The sequence below is a fragment of the Oryctolagus cuniculus genome, chromosome 1 (assembly GCF_964237555.1).
Source record: "Oryctolagus cuniculus chromosome 1, mOryCun1.1, whole genome shotgun sequence".
Taxonomy (NCBI): Eukaryota; Metazoa; Chordata; class Mammalia; order Lagomorpha; family Leporidae; genus Oryctolagus; species Oryctolagus cuniculus.
In genome coordinates, this window is record NC_091432.1 from 69,813,715 (window position 1) to 69,830,899 (window position 17,185).

The window sequence follows — 17,185 nt, forward strand, 5'->3', positions numbered from 1 at the left end:
GACAGGTTTCTTGCTGAGGATTATCATTCTGCCTGTCAGGTCTTGGCACATCCCTCACAGGCCTGCACCACCCCCATTCACACTTACAAAACCAGGATAAGCACCTCCCATCTCAACACACCGACAGCCTCCTGGGTTGCAGAGTAAGTCACATAGAGGAACTGTGGTGTCATTCCCACACCATGGGCTCTTCCCTGGAGTTCTGCAGCCACGTTCAGGGCCATGGGAAGGCAGGGGGTCTTCTGCTGACTGTCACTGCTACTGCAAGTGGCCGGCTGAGACTCTGGTCCCTTGGCTCCCTATGCATCTGACTGGCGGGCACAACCCCACTGTCCACAGCTTTTTACAGCAAGACTTTGGCTATTCTTGCTCCCCAAGCCCTGTCCCTCCCCATGGGGATGGCAATTGGCTTGTCTGCGTATCTCAGATGCACAGCAGAGCGCTCAGTGAGCCACTTACTTGTTGGGCAAATGCACGAATGACTATGCCTCAATGAAACAGCTCAATCAATTTTGGGGGGGCCTGGTGAGGACCACGGGGTGTGATGGAACTCATCTCTCTCCTTAGAAAGGAGCATGGGGCATAAGCCTGTTATGTTCATTCTGTGCCCAGGCCCTGGGCACACAGCACTAACACAGTCACACCTCCAAAGGACTGTGCAGAGGGTCTGACAGGGACAGCAGGGTGCCAGGAAGGGGGCTGGTGGGGCTGTGGAGGCCCAAAGGTGGGACCCAGCTCAGGCTGGGGCAGGGGGCTTCCTGGAAGACAGAGGCTTAGCAGGCAGGATAAGCCCAAAGGAGCCTGGGGGTGTGGGCTGGGGCAGGTTTGGGAACACTATGGCCTGGCAAACTCTTGAGCTCGTGGTTGTTTCCAGGGTTCCTTAAACTGGAGTTCCCACGGACAGTGGACACCAAACCTGTGGTCTATCTGCTGGCTAGACAGCCCATCGGCATCTGCTCACTGACCTCTGCTGTCTGGCCACAGAGCTGTCTGGCGTCAGGCTGTGAGCAGCCCCCAGGGAGGAGTGGGTAGAGGGTGGGATGTGCCTTCTGTTCTGCGTGCATCTGGGAGAAGTTTTTGTCATTTGTTATAATAAATTCTGTGCCTCTCCCCTCCTCCCCGACCCGCAAAGGCTTGCAAAATCTATATCTGCCCCTTGGAATACAAGATTTTTAAAGGTCAATGCTGGTCTTGTCTCTTATCATGAGAAAATGGTTTAGAGAGAGTGTGAAGGGTGACCAATGCTATAGCCACGTGTGAGCTGCCTGTTCCAGCAAAGGGAGACGGGGAGAAGAGAGCAGAGAGCTTCATTCTCAGTTTTCCTGAAATTTCTCCTTCCTAGTCACGTCTTTCTGTTGTCTGAATTGCCACCCATGATGGTTTTTCCTGGGGTCAAGAGCACTAAAGAGATTAGCATACCTTGAAGGGACTTAAAGATCCTTTCTCCAATGAGATCTGGTAGTTTAAGGTCCAGTGGCGTTTGCATCCTGGCTTCCTCTTTTAAAACACAGATTCCTACCTATTTCTGGCTCCCCCACTGATCCACAGCGCAACTGTGTGGAAATCACTTCGGCTTGACGAGCCTTAGTTCCCTTGAATGCAAATGTCTGCCTTGCAAGTTTGCTGTGAGGACCAGAGATCATGCACTCGGAGCGTCCCCCTGGGGAGGGCTGAGGATCACACACAGCCTCTGGCACAGGGCCTGGACCTAGGAGCATCCTCTGAACGAGTGCTATTATTTGCCTCTGTGTACATTTGGATTTTTTTCATTGTAGCAAAGAACATGTAACAGTTTATAGTACACATTTTAATAAAGAAAATAGAAAGGGTCAAGATACTTGATTATAAGAAAAAGTAAAATGTAAAATGATATAGTGGGGCCAGTGCTGTGGCACAGTAGGTTAATCCTCTGCCTGCAGCACTGTCACCCTATAAGGGCACTGGTTGTAGACCCAGCTGCTCCTCTTCCAATCCATCTCTCTGTTATGGCCTGGGAAAGCAGTACAAGATGGCCCAAGTCCTTGGGCCCCTGCACCTGCGTGGGAGACCTGGAAGAAGCTCCTGGCTCCTGGTTTCAGATCAGCCCAGCTCCAGCCATTGCAGCTACTTAGGGAGTGAACCAACGGAAGGAAGACCTTTCTCTCTGTCTCTTCCTTTCACTGTCTGTAACTCTACCTCTCAAATAAATAAAAAAAACTTTTTAAAAAATGATAAAGGGAACATAACTCCAATTTAAAAATAACAGATGAATAGCTATTTCGTAATAAACGCCCTGCTCCTGGAGTTGCAGGCGCAGAGGGGCAGGAGAGAAAACTGCCATTTTCAGGAGATGGAGGAAGTCTTAGAGGAGCTGAGTAACTCCCTCAAGGTCAGAGACCCAGCCAGCAAGGGAGCCGGGATGTCAACGTGGACAATGTGGGCACAGACCTGGTACTTGCAGTCACTGTGTTACATCGCTCCTTGTGCACTTTACATGCATAACGTGCACTCTTCCTAGCAACCTTCCAGGGTGGTCTTAATAGCCCCAGTTTAGAGTCACTTAGCATCTTTGAGCCACAAGTTCACCATCTTTGAAATGGGCGTGAAAGGAACATGTCTCAAATGAGAAGACGCACGTGCCAGCATGTCCTAGGGGGCTTCACAAAGTTAGGGTGGGAACAGGGCACACCCTCGTCCTCAACGAGGGCATGAGGAAGGAGCTCACTGAGTGGGCGAGTCGGGGCCCTGAGTCTGCCCCGTTGGTCCACCTCAGCACTCAGAGCCCAGGGGGAAGCCAGGATGCAGGGGCCTGCACCTGCAGGGGATCGGGGACTGGCAGACACCGGGTCGCTGCCAGGCCAGACTGTGTTTCGCTTTTAAATCTAGACGACAACCAAACGTGAAAACAAAAACAAGCGGCTGAGCTACTCCCAACTCTGCCATATTGTCAAGCATCTTTTTGTTTTTTTCATCTCACAGTTTAGAAACATGGGAACAGGATTCTTAATGGACCTTGAAATTCAAGTTTAAGTTGAGAAAGGTCACTTTACACCCAGCAAATCGGGAAAGAAGAGGTACTTGGCGCTGTCAGATAACTTAAAGAGCCACAGGGGTTGACGATGGAGCAATGGGTCTGAGGCCCCGGGCACCCTGAGCTGCTCCAATGTGGCCAGATTTCACAGATCCTGGCTGTTTCTGATAGCACTCAGCTGGAGCAACTGGACAAAACACTCCCTGAGCTGCTGGCTCCTCATCATAAGGATACAGTTAGGGGATACGAATACCATGACCTCACAGTGCTGGTGGCTGGAGGCACCACTGCTCTGCAGGCTGTAAAGTGACAGACAAGCTGCTGTCACACACGCATGGGCCTTGGGGCACTTCTGAGCCTACTGGAACCTGAGTCAGCACCATGCTACCTTTCTGTGGGGAGGGGCGCTCATGAGAGGAAGGCAGCAGTGCCCCCCATTCACAAGGCCGTGTGCAGGGGCTCTAGAATCTTCAGGGCTACTCCAGGCTGTGTCCCTGACTTCCTGTGTGAGTGCAACGTGGAGGATGTCACACCCTCTCGCTGGATGCAGGGGAGTGGAAGCTGGGAGTTCAAGTCCTGGTTCTCTGATGTACCGTTCAGTCCTGTTGCTCAGCTTTAAACCCCACGAATTCCTTCTTCAGGCTCCTGATTCACGTCAGCCAGCAGCACCGCCCAGCGAGATCTTGAATTATTTATCTGGGCGGATGCTGCATCCCTGTGTTGCGGTTGGAGTAAAGCTCCGTTTCATCAGCCCCCATTACATGCAGCCACTGGATGACAATTTCTTCCAAGTGACAGGGAACTCCTTGGGGAGAAAGACGGGGCCTTCTAACCCCTCAGAAAGGAGCACAGGGCCTCGTACTCGGCAGGGGCCCGGCAAACGTGGGTCCGACTGCACTGAAAATAGCTCAGACCTAAGTGCAGCTCATCCCGTGCTCCCTGCACAGCCCGCCCTGGCTCTCCCTCTGCTGAAACTGTCCCTGCTTGGCCAGGGCCCAGAAGGGTAAAGGGGCCAGGGTGTGGAGACTGCACCCTGTGGCCCCTGGGGATAGTCCGCTGCCTCGAGTGGTCTCCTTTGTGCCACTGACAAGCAGGGCCCTCTGCACCTTTCCCTCCTCTGTACTGAGAGAACCCAACACCAAGGGCCCTCAGCAATCTGGCCTCCCCAGCTGACTGTACTTCCAGGCATCATGACCCATGAGAGATCTTCGGGGCTGGCCCGGAGGCCCCTGGGACAGGATCGCCTCACAGCTCCCAGGATAATGCCCAGACACGGGCACCATCAGTGAGTATCAGTGGATTCCTTGTTCACAGCAATTATTCCATTGCACTACTATTTCCCGCACCTCTCTGTCCGTCTACTCACAAGGGGAGGGATGGTGGCTTATTTATCTCTGAAGTCCCGGGTCCCTGGGGAGGGCTTGAGGATTGTGGACACAGTCAGGGATCATTTGTCCAGTGAGGGGTGAACTCGCATTATGGTGCTAACGTACAGCTTTGCTTGAAACTATGTACGAGCTCGTTTCAGGCCATAACGTGCTCCCAAAAGGCAAGAAGGATACGCTCTCACAAGGGAGGATTTTCTGGTTCTTCTTTCTCCTTCCTTCTGGCTCGTCTCTGGAGCAGCTGGAGGAGGATCTGTTCCCCCCAGGGTCTGAATCGCCCCATTTCCTATCACAAGAAGCTCTTTCTCCTACCGAAGCTGCAGGGGGCAGGGGGCTCTCGTGTGCCCAGGCCCCATGCGGACACCGGTGAGTTCCAGAACTGGGGGGTGTTGGGGGCTGGCTCTGAAATATGGCAAACAGGATACGTCGGTATTGTGTTTCATGTGAGGGAATCAATGAACCTGTTCTATAACCTCTTCTTGTGAGTGTGCCTGGGGGTTGGGGGGAGATGCACTCCTCACATTTCCCAAAGACATTCAGTTCTTTTGCTGTCCAGATGTTCAGCAGCTGTTCGAGGGCTTTGGCCAAGGCCCTGGACCCTTGAGAAGGGAATGACTTCATGGCGTGGTTGCTCTCCCCCTCTCTTGTTTTATATGAAGGTTACTGTTCGTCCTTGGAACCGAGCCCGCGCACAGGCAAGGGGAAAGGGGATGCGGAGGAAGTCAGGCCCATAATTTAGGCTGATGCGTCTTTCCCGTGAAGAGCAAGTATGCTTGCTCTTCGTTTTGCCTGACATCAAGGACACCTGGTACCCATCCCCTCCTTGCCCTGCCTTAGCCCAGGGTGATCTCTGGATTGCTGCTTCTAGGAAGCTCCATCCACTCGTGGTAGCTTCTCGACAAAGATTTTCCTACTCCCCCAACAGCACTGACACAGGCCATTAGCACTTAACTTTGGGTCTTTCTCCCCCATTTGTGTTCCTGGAGCACAGGGACAGGACTCATTTATCTCCGTGCCCCGCACAGGAACTGGTTCCACTAGAGGAATTCTGCATGCATACGGAGCATGAGAATTAACGAACGCCACAGTTTCAGATTGAGTAAAGGATGTGCGCAGGAAGAGGACAAGGCCTCCAGCCTCTGCCTGGCTACCAAGGCTTATGCCCATAAGCTCCACGGAGGGCCCAGACCTGGGTGCATCAGACCCACCCGCTGGAGTCAGGCGGCAGGCAGAAGGATTGAATGAAGGCTGGCTCCGGCAAAAAGCAGTGGTCCTAAGTAGCTTTTTTCTGGGCTGCTAGAGCCAACCCGAGGCAAATGAGGGAAAGAATCAGAACAGCCCCTACTTGGCCTTTGAATTCTTAGGGTGCTTTGAGAGTTCAGAATCACTCTAAGTAGAAGATTATCAAAGACAGAGACGCCGAATTTCTGGCCAGCTGATTTCTCACTCTGTGTAGCACACTAGAGGGTCCCTTGGTATACATGTAAGGCAGCTGTATAAACACACACAGACTGGGCCAAGTGCGGGGTGATGATTAGAAAGGACTGGTTAACGGTTCTGATTTTCTTCCTATCTCTACCTTTTTATTCTCTCAATAACCTCCCGAGACTGTTAGAATCAGGAAGCATCATTCTGTCTTCCAGGTGGAAAAACAGAGCCCACTGTGGCTGCATTTGTCCAAATGTAGACAACAGAAAAATGAAGGCTGTCACTATGGCTACTGTAGGGACTCCAGGGATCCTCATGGTCCGATCGCCTCACGTTATAAACAGGGAGAGTGAGGCCCAGAGACATCAAATAGCTTGCCTAATGAAACACAGAGATCTATGTAAAAACTGGAATTAGAACCCAGGCCTATAGACGCTCAGCTAACGAACTTTCCATAAGACAAGCTCTCCTTGGACTCTGTCTACCACTTGAAAAAAATCCAAAGTAGAGGCAAATTCTATTAGAAACTCACAGTGAGAGAGTGGGTGGGGGCGAAGGTGTCCCGTGCTGAACTTGGTCAGGGTTACCACCCGAGTCGGAGAAGAACCCTTGATGGAAGGCAACGTAGGCTCCCTCCCCGGGAGCAGCAGCCCTGGCAGCCTCTGTGATGCGGAACCAGGTGACTGCTTCCCATCCGTCCCCAGCACGGGGCAAATCTAACTCTGCCAGGCAGCTCGTTCCGCTGCTCAACTGGCTGAAAAGCCCCTCCACATGCCTTCTCCTCTCTACCGGCTGCGGGGCCACAACAGATTTCATTTACATTAGTTCATTTTCATGAATTAGAGTGAAACAACTAGCAATGTGCACTCATGCCTTAGGCCACGTGTTTGCTTTTTCTTCTTGCCCTGCAGGCCCCAAATGAACAGCTGGTAGCCTGTTAACGAAGCAACGCCCCCCACCCTCCTCCATCTTCCACCCTCTGGAGCCCAAGGGTGCCAGAGCCCTACCTCCATCGTTGTCTTTGCTGTCACCACAGGCGGTTTCCATGGAAGTGTCACAGCCAGCTCCTCTCCAGCCTAGCTGACAGACGCAGTGCCATCCATTCAGGTCCAAGGTACATCTGCCGTTACCATTGCACAGCCCAGGGCAGCCCTCTGCAAGACAAAGTACACGGAGTCCAGGGCTGCTCGCGCCCGGCCAGCTGCGGCCTCACGCGTCCACACTCTTTGTGCCAGCTCATCCATCAGCATGGGGACGCCCACAGCCACCCGGTGAGGCGAGTCTCAGCAGGAACTGCCACTTTACAGACATGGCAATCGAGCCTCAGAGAGGGGAAAGGACTTGCTAAGGCGGCACAGTCGGAGGTGCAAACCCACAACCCCTTCTTCACTGGCCAGAGCTGGAGTCAGTGGACGTAGGCCCATCAAAGCTTTTCAGCCTGACCCTTGCTCCTTGCTCACTCTTCTGTTTCTCTCCTGTCTCTGGCAGCTTTTTGGAACCAAGGAAACATCTGTTTATTCTTCCTGTCCCTTGGCACTTTTAGGCCTCACTCCCAGGGGCTGGACTCTTTCCAACTTTTGTTCCTTGGTCCACTAGATTGGACGTTAGCCTTTTCATTTATTTTGTCCTTTTTGATTTCCAACTTGTCTTTGCCCTGAGGAAGACAGCTTGGTTCTTTTTCTTACCACCTTGTCTACAAATACACTTGGAAGAAGTGTGTACCCACAGGGACCCTGGTAACTGTCGTGAAAGAGACAGGGCTGTTCGAGAGTGCAAAGGCAGGTCAGGCTGGGCCACCCGGCTTTCCCTTGTTCCTCCTGCATCTCTGCTGTCTGTCATTTCTGCAATACCTCCTGCAATACCTCCTGCCCAGCCAGGGCAGAGCTGAGTAAGACCCAGTTCCTACCCTGAAGGGGCACGCAGTCTAGCCAAGGGGACACACTGGTCTATGCCCACGGCCTCACTGGCAGGTGTTCTAAAGACTATGCACAAACTCCCTGGAGATGATGCAGGTAACACTTAAGCTCTGCACTGCTTCTGCTTTGGCTGTGTTTTAAGGTGGGGGGAGTTGTCCTTAGTGTTGAAAGAGATTTATAGGTTTTTGATGACCGCCTTTTCAAACCCCTTGAGTTTGTGGCTCAGCAATCTCTCAGAGTAAGTTACAGGGTTCATTTCATCCCTTACTCTTTGCCACTTGGCTTCCCTCCAGTCCTCGTTTGAACAAACCTGTCAACCCCCTTCTCTGAGGGGCTGTGGGAACCACCACTGGTATACCTTCCATTCCCTCCCTGCCCCTGCTACTTCTCAGGGGAAGGGAGGGATGCGACAACACTGTCAGCTAAAAAGTTCAATATGTTCTACTACCACGAGCAGCAAACTGTCACAGATACGGCTACAAACTAAATTTTCTGCCATCAATAACAAAAATTGACCCATTTCTCTTAAGTGGGAGAACAAATGTGAAAGAAACCATCCAATGCTAGACAGGGCCCAAGGTAGTCACTCACTAAGTGGCTGATCAATCACAATCTAAAACTTTACTGTTTCAAGGACTTTTGATACTTGACTGTAATTCCATAGGGAAAGAAAAGAACATGTCCATTTCCACATGAGATGTTCAATATAGCAACCAATCAATCCATCTGGCCACTGGGTTTTCAATCCAAAGGAAGCAATGTTTATCCAGAGTGCAGACCAAGCCTAGGAGGGATTCCTCCAGTAGGTGAGAAGCAAAGTGGACCCTGCAGTCTTGGCACAGTGGAAGGCTCCTGGGAAAGACGGGCACCCACCAGCATGCCTGCCCCAAAAGTGATCAAGAAAGGAACTGCCCACTTAGGCTTCAGGAGTGAGGCTGTGACATGCAGGTGGCTCCCCAGGCATTCTGAAGGCCAACATCAGCCACCCTCGGGGTCTAAACTATCACAGCTTCCTCCAATCCCCCATTAGTCTCATTTAAAGTTTTAGCCATCTGGCTCGGACTTGCTTTCAACTAAGCCTCCTTTGTATTTGGAATTAGTCTTGGAGAAAGTAGGGTCCAATCTTTAATCCTGGCAGCAAACTGTCTTCTTTTGGTCTAAGATGCACAGCCCCTGGTAAGATGAAGAGAACAGGTTTTGACTGAGAGCACAAGCTTGGGAACGAGCTCAAAGGCTGGCTCTACTGCTCGGTGGCTGGATGAGTCAGCTGCATTATTTAATTCCTTTGAGCCCAGTTTTGTTACGTAGACAATAGGGGAATGGGAGGTCAAATTAACATAGTATATGCACAATGCACAAAACTGGTTTCCAGTTCAAATATAGTAGCTGAATTTTCTATGTATTTTCATCTTCTCTCTACTATGGATGAAAGGCATATAATATCATAAATTGTACCCAAAGTCTCAGACAGGGCTCAAGGAAAGGCAGATAAGAAACTGGGGCAGTTACCTAGATCACAGCCGGCAAACTTGTTCTATAAAGGTCCAGATTGTGCATAGATTATTGTGAGCTAAGGCGGTCTCTGTGGCAGGGACTCAACTCTGCCACTGCAGCACAAAAGCAGCTCACACGATTTGTATGGCTGTGTTCCAATAAAACTTTATTTATAAAAACAGACTGTGATTTTTCTAATGTCTGCATTAGATGCTTTAGGACAGCGATGGCAATGCCAACTGCCATACCCTGAGGGACCCTACGGCCGGCCACTGGGTTGGTATTTTACATGGATTATTTCTCAAGTAAGTAGCTCTTTGTTAAAATGTTCAGGTTCTGATTTTCAGGGCTCTTCCAATTTCACACTATTTAATCCTAAATTCTTAATCAGAGCCACATGAGGTAATAAGAGAAGAGACTCTGGAGCTGAATGGATCTGAGTTCAAATCCTGACACCACCATTTTATTTACTCCTGTGAAGCCTGGCAAAGCATTTAACTCCAAGCTTCAGTTTTTCCATCTGTAAAATGGAGATAATGTCTCAATTTAAGAAGTCGCTGAGAGGATGAAATGAGATGACATATATTCCAACTGTTCATCACAATAAGTGTCATAAGTGGGCACTCAACAATTGGCGGCTGTGATTAATAATACCAGGTTTCTTTCTTTTAATTTTGCACCATTTAAGAAAATAACCAATTGCTAGGCCAAACTGTGTCAGTGTTTGGGTCAGAAGCTCTGGTCCTCATAGCCATAAGCCTTGCCACAGAGAGCTGGGTGACCCAGTGGCGTGGTCCCGTGGCTCAGCAATGCAGGGCGCTGGGTGGCAGTGACATGTCAGGGCGTGGGTCTCAGCCAGGCCTAACACCCCATGCTTCCCTCGCTGTCCCAAGTACACTTATATGATTGACTTTGCCATTAGTTTAATGTTTTACTCCATTAGAAATGCAAACTCTTTCTGGGCAATTTGGGGCCTAATCCCCAGCCTGCATGTAGCAAGCATGCAATGTATGTGTGTAACATCGGTGCCGAAATGAATCGATGAGTGAATGAGACAGAGAGTAAGTCGCGGTGCCTCCCGCCTGCCTGCCTCATTTATAAAACGAGGCTTTGGATGAGATGGTCATTAAGTCCTTCCAGCATGACTGACCCAATATAGAGATGGCTACAACAACCACAGGTTGGACGATTCTATCCTTAAGGTCCAAAACTTTACTCGCTCAGCACTTACTGGATGGCAGGCTCTGTCATAATTCTGGGGTGCCCAGGATTACATTCTATTACCATACCCTGCTTTGTTCCAGGAGGGACTTCAAATGAGTCTAATAATCATCTCAAACAACGCTTCTCAGGCGAGCTTTGTGAATCCCTCCTATGAGGCCTCCGAGAGAAGCTTCTGCAGGGCAGTCAGTCTGAAGACCCTGCATCCTGTGTTTTTATCTTAAAGGGGCCCACTGCATGTTAACATACTAAAGGCCCTAAGAGGCCCTGGAATAACATAACTTGCCAATTTGACCTCAGAATTCTTTCTCTCTCCTATAACCCTTGTAATCTGTTGCTCCGTGAGGCGCCCTTTGGGATGCCCTGCTCCTGTGAGCACCTCTGGGCACAGGGTACCCAGTGCACAGGGCCACCTGAAGGAGCAGGTGTCCTGGGCAGAGTAAGCGCACCATGTGGGATCACAGGGACACTTGATCCACAGTTTCTCCAAAGTGACCCAGATAAACCCTGAGGATCTGCACGGTCCTACTGGTTTCAGAGGGACTGTGGGTGGAATGAAGTTCGCTCCCATCAGCCATTTGCTTCTGGGGCGATCACATCCCCAGGAGGCAGCAAGAAGAGCTTCGTGTAGGGACATCTTTCTTAAAGCAACACGCTCCATCCTGGCCCGCTGCTGAAGCTCATTCATTCCACAAACCCTGAACCTCATTAATGGGTCAGAGAGCCCAGGTGACAATCCCCTCTGGAAGGACTCACACCAGGCACATGCGAGAGCCAAACCAAGGTGATTTTGAGGTGTAGAGAAGGGCTCAACTGTTCTAAGAAATGATGCCCTTTCACTGACGAGGGACTGCGTTACCTTCAGTGCTTTGCTGAAGCCTGCAAAGAAGCCCCTGTTGCTGAGAGCATCAGGTGTGACGAGAAGGCTTTGGGGAGCCTTGCAGGTCTTTGCCTATTTGGCATTGATCTTCTAGTTAAGTGGTGAGGGGACCCCACAATACACCTGCCATGTACCCAACACCCCCTTTCTTGATGTTTCGCTTTCGAGTGCTGTTGTACCTTTTCAAAGGTACAACAAAGACAGGGTCACCAGTATCTCTTCCCTAGGTGACAGCAACAGTTTGCTAATCGGCTTCCTTGTCCCCAATACTTCTGGTTGTTATTCTCCAATACTGCCAGCCTGATCCTGGTAAGTCATTGTGCTTCAAGACACCTTCAGTGCTTCCCTTATACTTGCATGCTAAATTCAGCAATCTACAAGAGCCTTGCCTGAACTGGCAGGGGGGCTCCTTGCTAAGTGGCCCCTGGGCTTCCTCTCTCATAACCATCATGTCGTGGGAATGGTTTAATGGCTTCCTTGCTAGACTGCAGGCACTCCCAGAGCACGGATCATTTCTGTTGGCAATTAAGGAGTTGAATGTATTTGTTGAATCAATATTGTTTATTTAGTCTCCACCAATGCAAGTGGAAAGCAAAGAACAAAAGGTGACTTGTCTTTGAACTGTGAAACACGTACTCTCCTCTAACAAGTCCCGAGCTTGTAAGGTGCAAGTCTCTGCATTCTGTTTTTAGACTATCAGCCAGATGCGGGCTGCGTTCACACCTAGATTTTGCCAAGAAACATTTGTCTTTTAGCTAAAGTAAGTAATGATTCACTGACCTGATGCAACTAAGGGCCTGGTGTTGATATTCTCTGAACTAAAGATTGGTACAGGTGGTTTGAGAGAAAATCTGGGCTGCCTCCCAGGGAGGAGGCCAGGAAATCAGAAGTCCTGGCTAGAAGTGTGACCCAAGGCGAGCCACTCAACATCTCCAACTTCAACTTCCTTCAGTTTCCATCAGAGGATTCTAGTTTTATCTGAACACTTAAAAAAAATTCACAGGACTCCCAGAGGACCCAGGGGTGTGAAAAAAGTTCACATGGTAGGGAAAAAATTCCATCAACTAGACAGCGGTATTATGAAATGTAGCCCACCCTGAAGATCGCTCCGCGGAATCTTGTTTCTTATCTACCTGAGGGATCCTAGTGATGCCTCTGACACAGTTGGCCAAGTGTCCCAGCTGAAAAGAATCCAGTCTATTATGTGTCCCGAAATGCCTGTCCACAGTCTTTAAAGAGAGGTTGCCATCTAGTATTAAAAGCCAATTTAGCCTTTTCCTTTACCATAGCAAACATTCACCTGGCTGGTGAAGTTCTCCAAACTAAGGTTGAGGCTGTGAGTAGGAAAAGGAGGGTCAAACAGTGCGACGCACGTTCACCGAGCCTCGTGTCTGCCCACGCTCTGGGCACTTCAGGGCCATGTTTTTATTCCATCCACACAGTGATCCTGTTCTCATCCTCATTTTATAGATACAGACTACAGACACAGGGTGACCTGCCCAAGGTCACACAGTTCACCAAGGATTGGAGGTGGGATTTGAACCCGGGCATTCTGACTCCAGGGTGTATGTCCCTCATCACCAAGCACACGTTTTGTAACAGGTGCTGTTAGCATCTGAGGATAAGAAGATGAGTATGAGATCTTGTTTCTCCTCAGGAATATCTGACATTTCTCCACGTCTGACCCCTCTGAGACTCATTCTTAGGGCAACAGGGCCTGTTTGGAAAACTAGCCATTGTCTCATCAATGTAACCATTTAAAAGGGAAGGGATGACTTTCTCTTTAGGGGATATTCGTCAAAGGTAAAACTTACCAAGGTCAGGCCTTCTCTGAAAAAGAAAACAAACAGGATTGTCCACTCTCTGAAGCCAGGGGTCTGTTTCTCCCCTGGTCTCCAGAGCCTGGCACCTGCACCTAGTACACAGTGCGTGCTCCAGAGATGGCTGCTGGATGGATGAACACAGCAGTAATACAGTGGAGTCCTCGGCATTCCTTAGCTTGCTCTGGGGTCTCTTCCTCTCTCAGGACACCCACCTGGGTTCCCAGCATCTTAATTCTGATGGACCACAGGCCAAATGAGAGGGGCTGGGTGACATGAGATGGGGTGGAAGGGGTGCAGGGGAGAGATGGACAACAGCACAATGGTAATGCTATGGACAGATCTGAGCAACCTGAGGGCAGGATGATACTCTAGGTATATCGACCACCTGGGGACCCAAAACTGGCTGCCTTGGCCAGTGAATGCTGTGATGTAGCTAGGGGATGTGCTAGCATCTAGACTTCATGCTCTTGGGGTGTATATGCACTGCTATACACACATTTCTTTTATGTGCACACACAAACACACACACACAGACAACAGGAAAATAGAGGAAGGAAGACCATACCTTTAACTACCCTATCCAGATAGTGAGCTTGGGAGATAAAAGACAGGACGTTTATGGTAGGACCAAGGAAGTGTGGCCTCTCCTTCCACAGAGGCATGCTGGGCACTAAGGAGATGGAGGGGAGGCACTCCGCACTGGGGGCAGGCCACTGTCATGGTGGGGAAGGGAGGACCAGAGACAGGACAACACGGGAAAGGCAGGAGAGCAAGCACATTCTCCAGGAAGGGCCAAACGGGGCTTCAAGTCACTGTGCGATCAGGCAGTCGGAAACATGACCAAGTAAACAAGACGACACATGGGCACGGAAACCAGGAGCAAGGAGGATGGGAAGCTGCAGAAGTGGCCGCGTTCCTGCTCCGTCAGCTTTGTCCAGCTGTATGGAAAACTAGAACGTGCCCCTTTGTCTCCCCAGGGCAGCATCCCGACCTCCCCTGCACCGCCGGGGCAGCAGCAGCGCCAAGAACAAGTGAACCTGGTCTGCCACTCCCAAGAAGCTGGAATTTAGAAATACACAACACTGGAATCCTCTCTGATGTGCCCTAGGGAAGTGCGTTGGGCGTCGCTATCTGTCTGCCTTTCGAATGTTCCACGTGCACCCGTGCTCACATCTACTCAGGTGCAGGATGCTCGGGGTGCTACGTAGAATGCAGCCCCGCTCTGTGTGAGGGGCAGGGCAACGGATGTCATTGCGAAGAGCAGGAAAAAGAGAAGAAAACCTGACCACTCCTCAGGGCTGAGGAACTCAAAAGACAGAGGCACGCTTTGCTTTCTGACTCATTTGGCAATGCAAGTCGCTGCTTGTTTGTCAGGACGGGTCCTTCGAAGGCTGCTCTGAAGCAGCCCCCACTGTGTGGCTACGGGGGTGCCTGGTTGTGTGCCGAGAGCAAGGCAGCCTCTTCATTCCCAGCCCAAACTGGGGCCACCACTTGCCCTTCCCCACTGTGTTTGAGGCGGCTCCCTTTCCCTGTGGCTCTAGACCTCTCTCTAGTGTGTTCTCACAAAGGCCAGACAGGACCTGATGCTCTGCGCCCAGGCTGTACCTCATCCTCAGCTCTGTTTCATCCAGTGGTACGGCCTGATCTGGAAGCCCTGGGGTTCCATAGACGGTACGAACATTCTTGCTCTCTTCATCAAAAAATATGAATTTTATATTTGCAGTCCTCTGGGGAGGACGGTGCCATGGCTGTCCATCAATGTGTATTTGCCTCAAAAGACTGGTGGGTGAGAGGCTGGCTTCTTAGTTCAGGTGTCCATCTGGTCTCTGTTTCAAGGCAAAATATGCTCCTGGAGGCTGCACACCCAAGTGGAAAATCGGGAAGAGGAGATTGTAACGGGACCTGCCTGTTCCCTTCATTCTCAGAGATGCTGGGGATCCAGGAGATAGCAGGATATGAGACGGGAGCACGCAGGAGAGTGGCTTATTAAGCAGGAATGAAGAAATAATGTGTGGAATGCCAAACACAGAAAGCTACAGGGATCAACAGCCTACGAAATACCTCCGGCTTACGGGAAAGACTGTCTGTCTCAATCCTTGGTTCATCTGTTCCTTTAGTCTTGGTCAAACTTGTTCAAACTTACTGCAAAGTGGTCTACTGTGTCTTTGACTTCCTCTCTCAGGCTATGGCATCAAAGAGCAGGAAGACAGACCTCCTGGAGCAGGGAGTTTTCTTAGCTTTCAGATCTGCTGAGTTTTGGGGGGAGGGTCTTGACCGGACGTTCTTAGGATAACTCTGAACCCAGCTACAGGGGAGGTAGAATGAGCCTAGACTGGTCTTCTGGGCGTGGTCAGGCTGGATGAGATACCAAGATTGGGATTCAAATGGCCTTACCGCTGCAGCGGAGTGTGTGCGTGTGTGTGCACGTGTGTGTATGCGTGTGTGTGTGTGTGTGTGTTGGGGGAGGGCTGTCCTCTGATGATGAAACCTATCCTGATTGTCTCCAAAATTAATGGTAGCATCATGGCTCTGTGGTTAATGAAGATTACATCCACTCTGTAGGATATTCTCCTCAAACCCAAGGGCTGGCGTCAGAGGCCTCTTTCTCTTGTAATGCCATTTAATTTTCAGAAACCATACAGGAATAAAGAGCTCTATTAAATGCAAATATGTTTCAATACCTTTAAAATGCTTATTCATTTTTGCAGACTGCAGGAAGGTGGAGAAGCCATTAGAAGTGACTGGGGCAGGTTGCGATCAACACTGTGTGTTTCTGGAAGCCAAGTGTGGACATTCCAAACTTCAAGTCCTGACCCCACAACGCAAAAGGGATTCCTTTGCCACAAAGAGACCTCAAGCCACAGTGTGAATCCAGAAACTGGTTATCAACCAAGTCCAGGATCTTCTCGGAAACACAGCTGCCTTGTCTGTTACTGAAAGTGGAAGTGATGACCCGGTCTTTGAAGGCCAATGCCATTCATTTATAAAAGGCATATGCCGATGTCATACAGCTGTTACTTTTACTGTCCGAAGATCTTGTCACATATGTTCTCTGTTAAGTGCAACCTTTTAAAAATCAGCGATTTTCAAGTACCAACATTAGTAAAGATGATGTAAAATCCATGATGTTGCAGGATGGAACGTGGATCTAACACTTCACAAAATTCCTTAATCTTTCTCCAGGACTTCAGGATGAAGAGAGTAACAGTAAAGTCATCTTGCCTCTCAGGCCACACTAGCTCTTTTTTTGTTTTGTTTTACAGATTTATTTATTTGAGAGGCAGAGTTACAGACATAGAGAGGGAGAGACAGAGAAAAAGGTCTTCCATCTGCTGGTTCACTCCACAGATGGCTGCAATGGCTGGAGCTGTGCCGATCCAAAGTGAGGAGCTTCCTTCATGTGTCCCACATGGGTGCAGGGGTCCAAGGACTTGGGCCATCTTCCACTGCTATCCTAGGCTATAGCAGAGAGCTATATGAGAAGAAGAGCACCTGGGACTCAAACCAGCACCCATATGGGCTGCTGGTGCCCAGATGGGAAGCCAGTGCCACAGGTGGAGGCTTAGCCTACTACACTACAGTGCCGGCCCCTACACTAACTCTTTCGACATTCCATAAATGTTTCTTATGCTCCTACTATATGAGGGCTCATCAAGAAATTCATGGTAAGTGAGTACCATGAGGACAACTATGTGTGGACTTCAATATACTTTTTAAACCCAAATGAAATTATCTTTTACTTTTCTGAGAAACTGTGAAGTCCTCTCATGTTCCTGTGACGGTGCAAGAAGTGGAAGACAATGGCAGCACCTAGTTATTGAGGGTGCAGACTCCGAGCCTTTGGCATGGAGTTGATCTGCGAGGTCATAGTCCTCTTTGGTGCTTCTGTGACCAACCAACATGAAAACATCTTTCCTTGAGGTTTCCAAAAAGCTTCTCTTAGCATAACCTCAAGCAGCATCATGGGCCTCCTGTCAAAGGTGACAGAGACTACAGCAAGGAGTTCACGGCAACTCTCGCGGTTGCAT

General features: G+C 50.0%; 1 protein-coding gene across 32 annotated transcripts in view; it reads right to left on the reverse strand.

Moving 5' to 3' along the window:
- The window catches only part of TENM4 (teneurin transmembrane protein 4), a 2,118,216-nt gene that overhangs the window by 98,971 nt on the left and 2,002,060 nt on the right, over positions 1 to 17,185 (reverse strand). For 29 of the 32 annotated variants that reach the window (XM_051821885.2, XM_051821866.2, XM_051821785.2 and 26 more), the window contains 2 exons: positions 13,723 to 13,749; positions 6,831 to 6,977 (listed from right to left, as the gene is read on the reverse strand). In XM_051821885.2, the coding sequence (XP_051677845.2) occupies positions 6,831 to 6,977; positions 13,723 to 13,749 (174 nt within the window). The remainder of the gene's footprint in view (positions 1 to 6,830; positions 6,978 to 13,722; positions 13,750 to 17,185) is intronic. The other 3 variants (XM_051821846.2, XM_051821756.2, XM_051821758.2) reach the window with 1 other exon arrangement.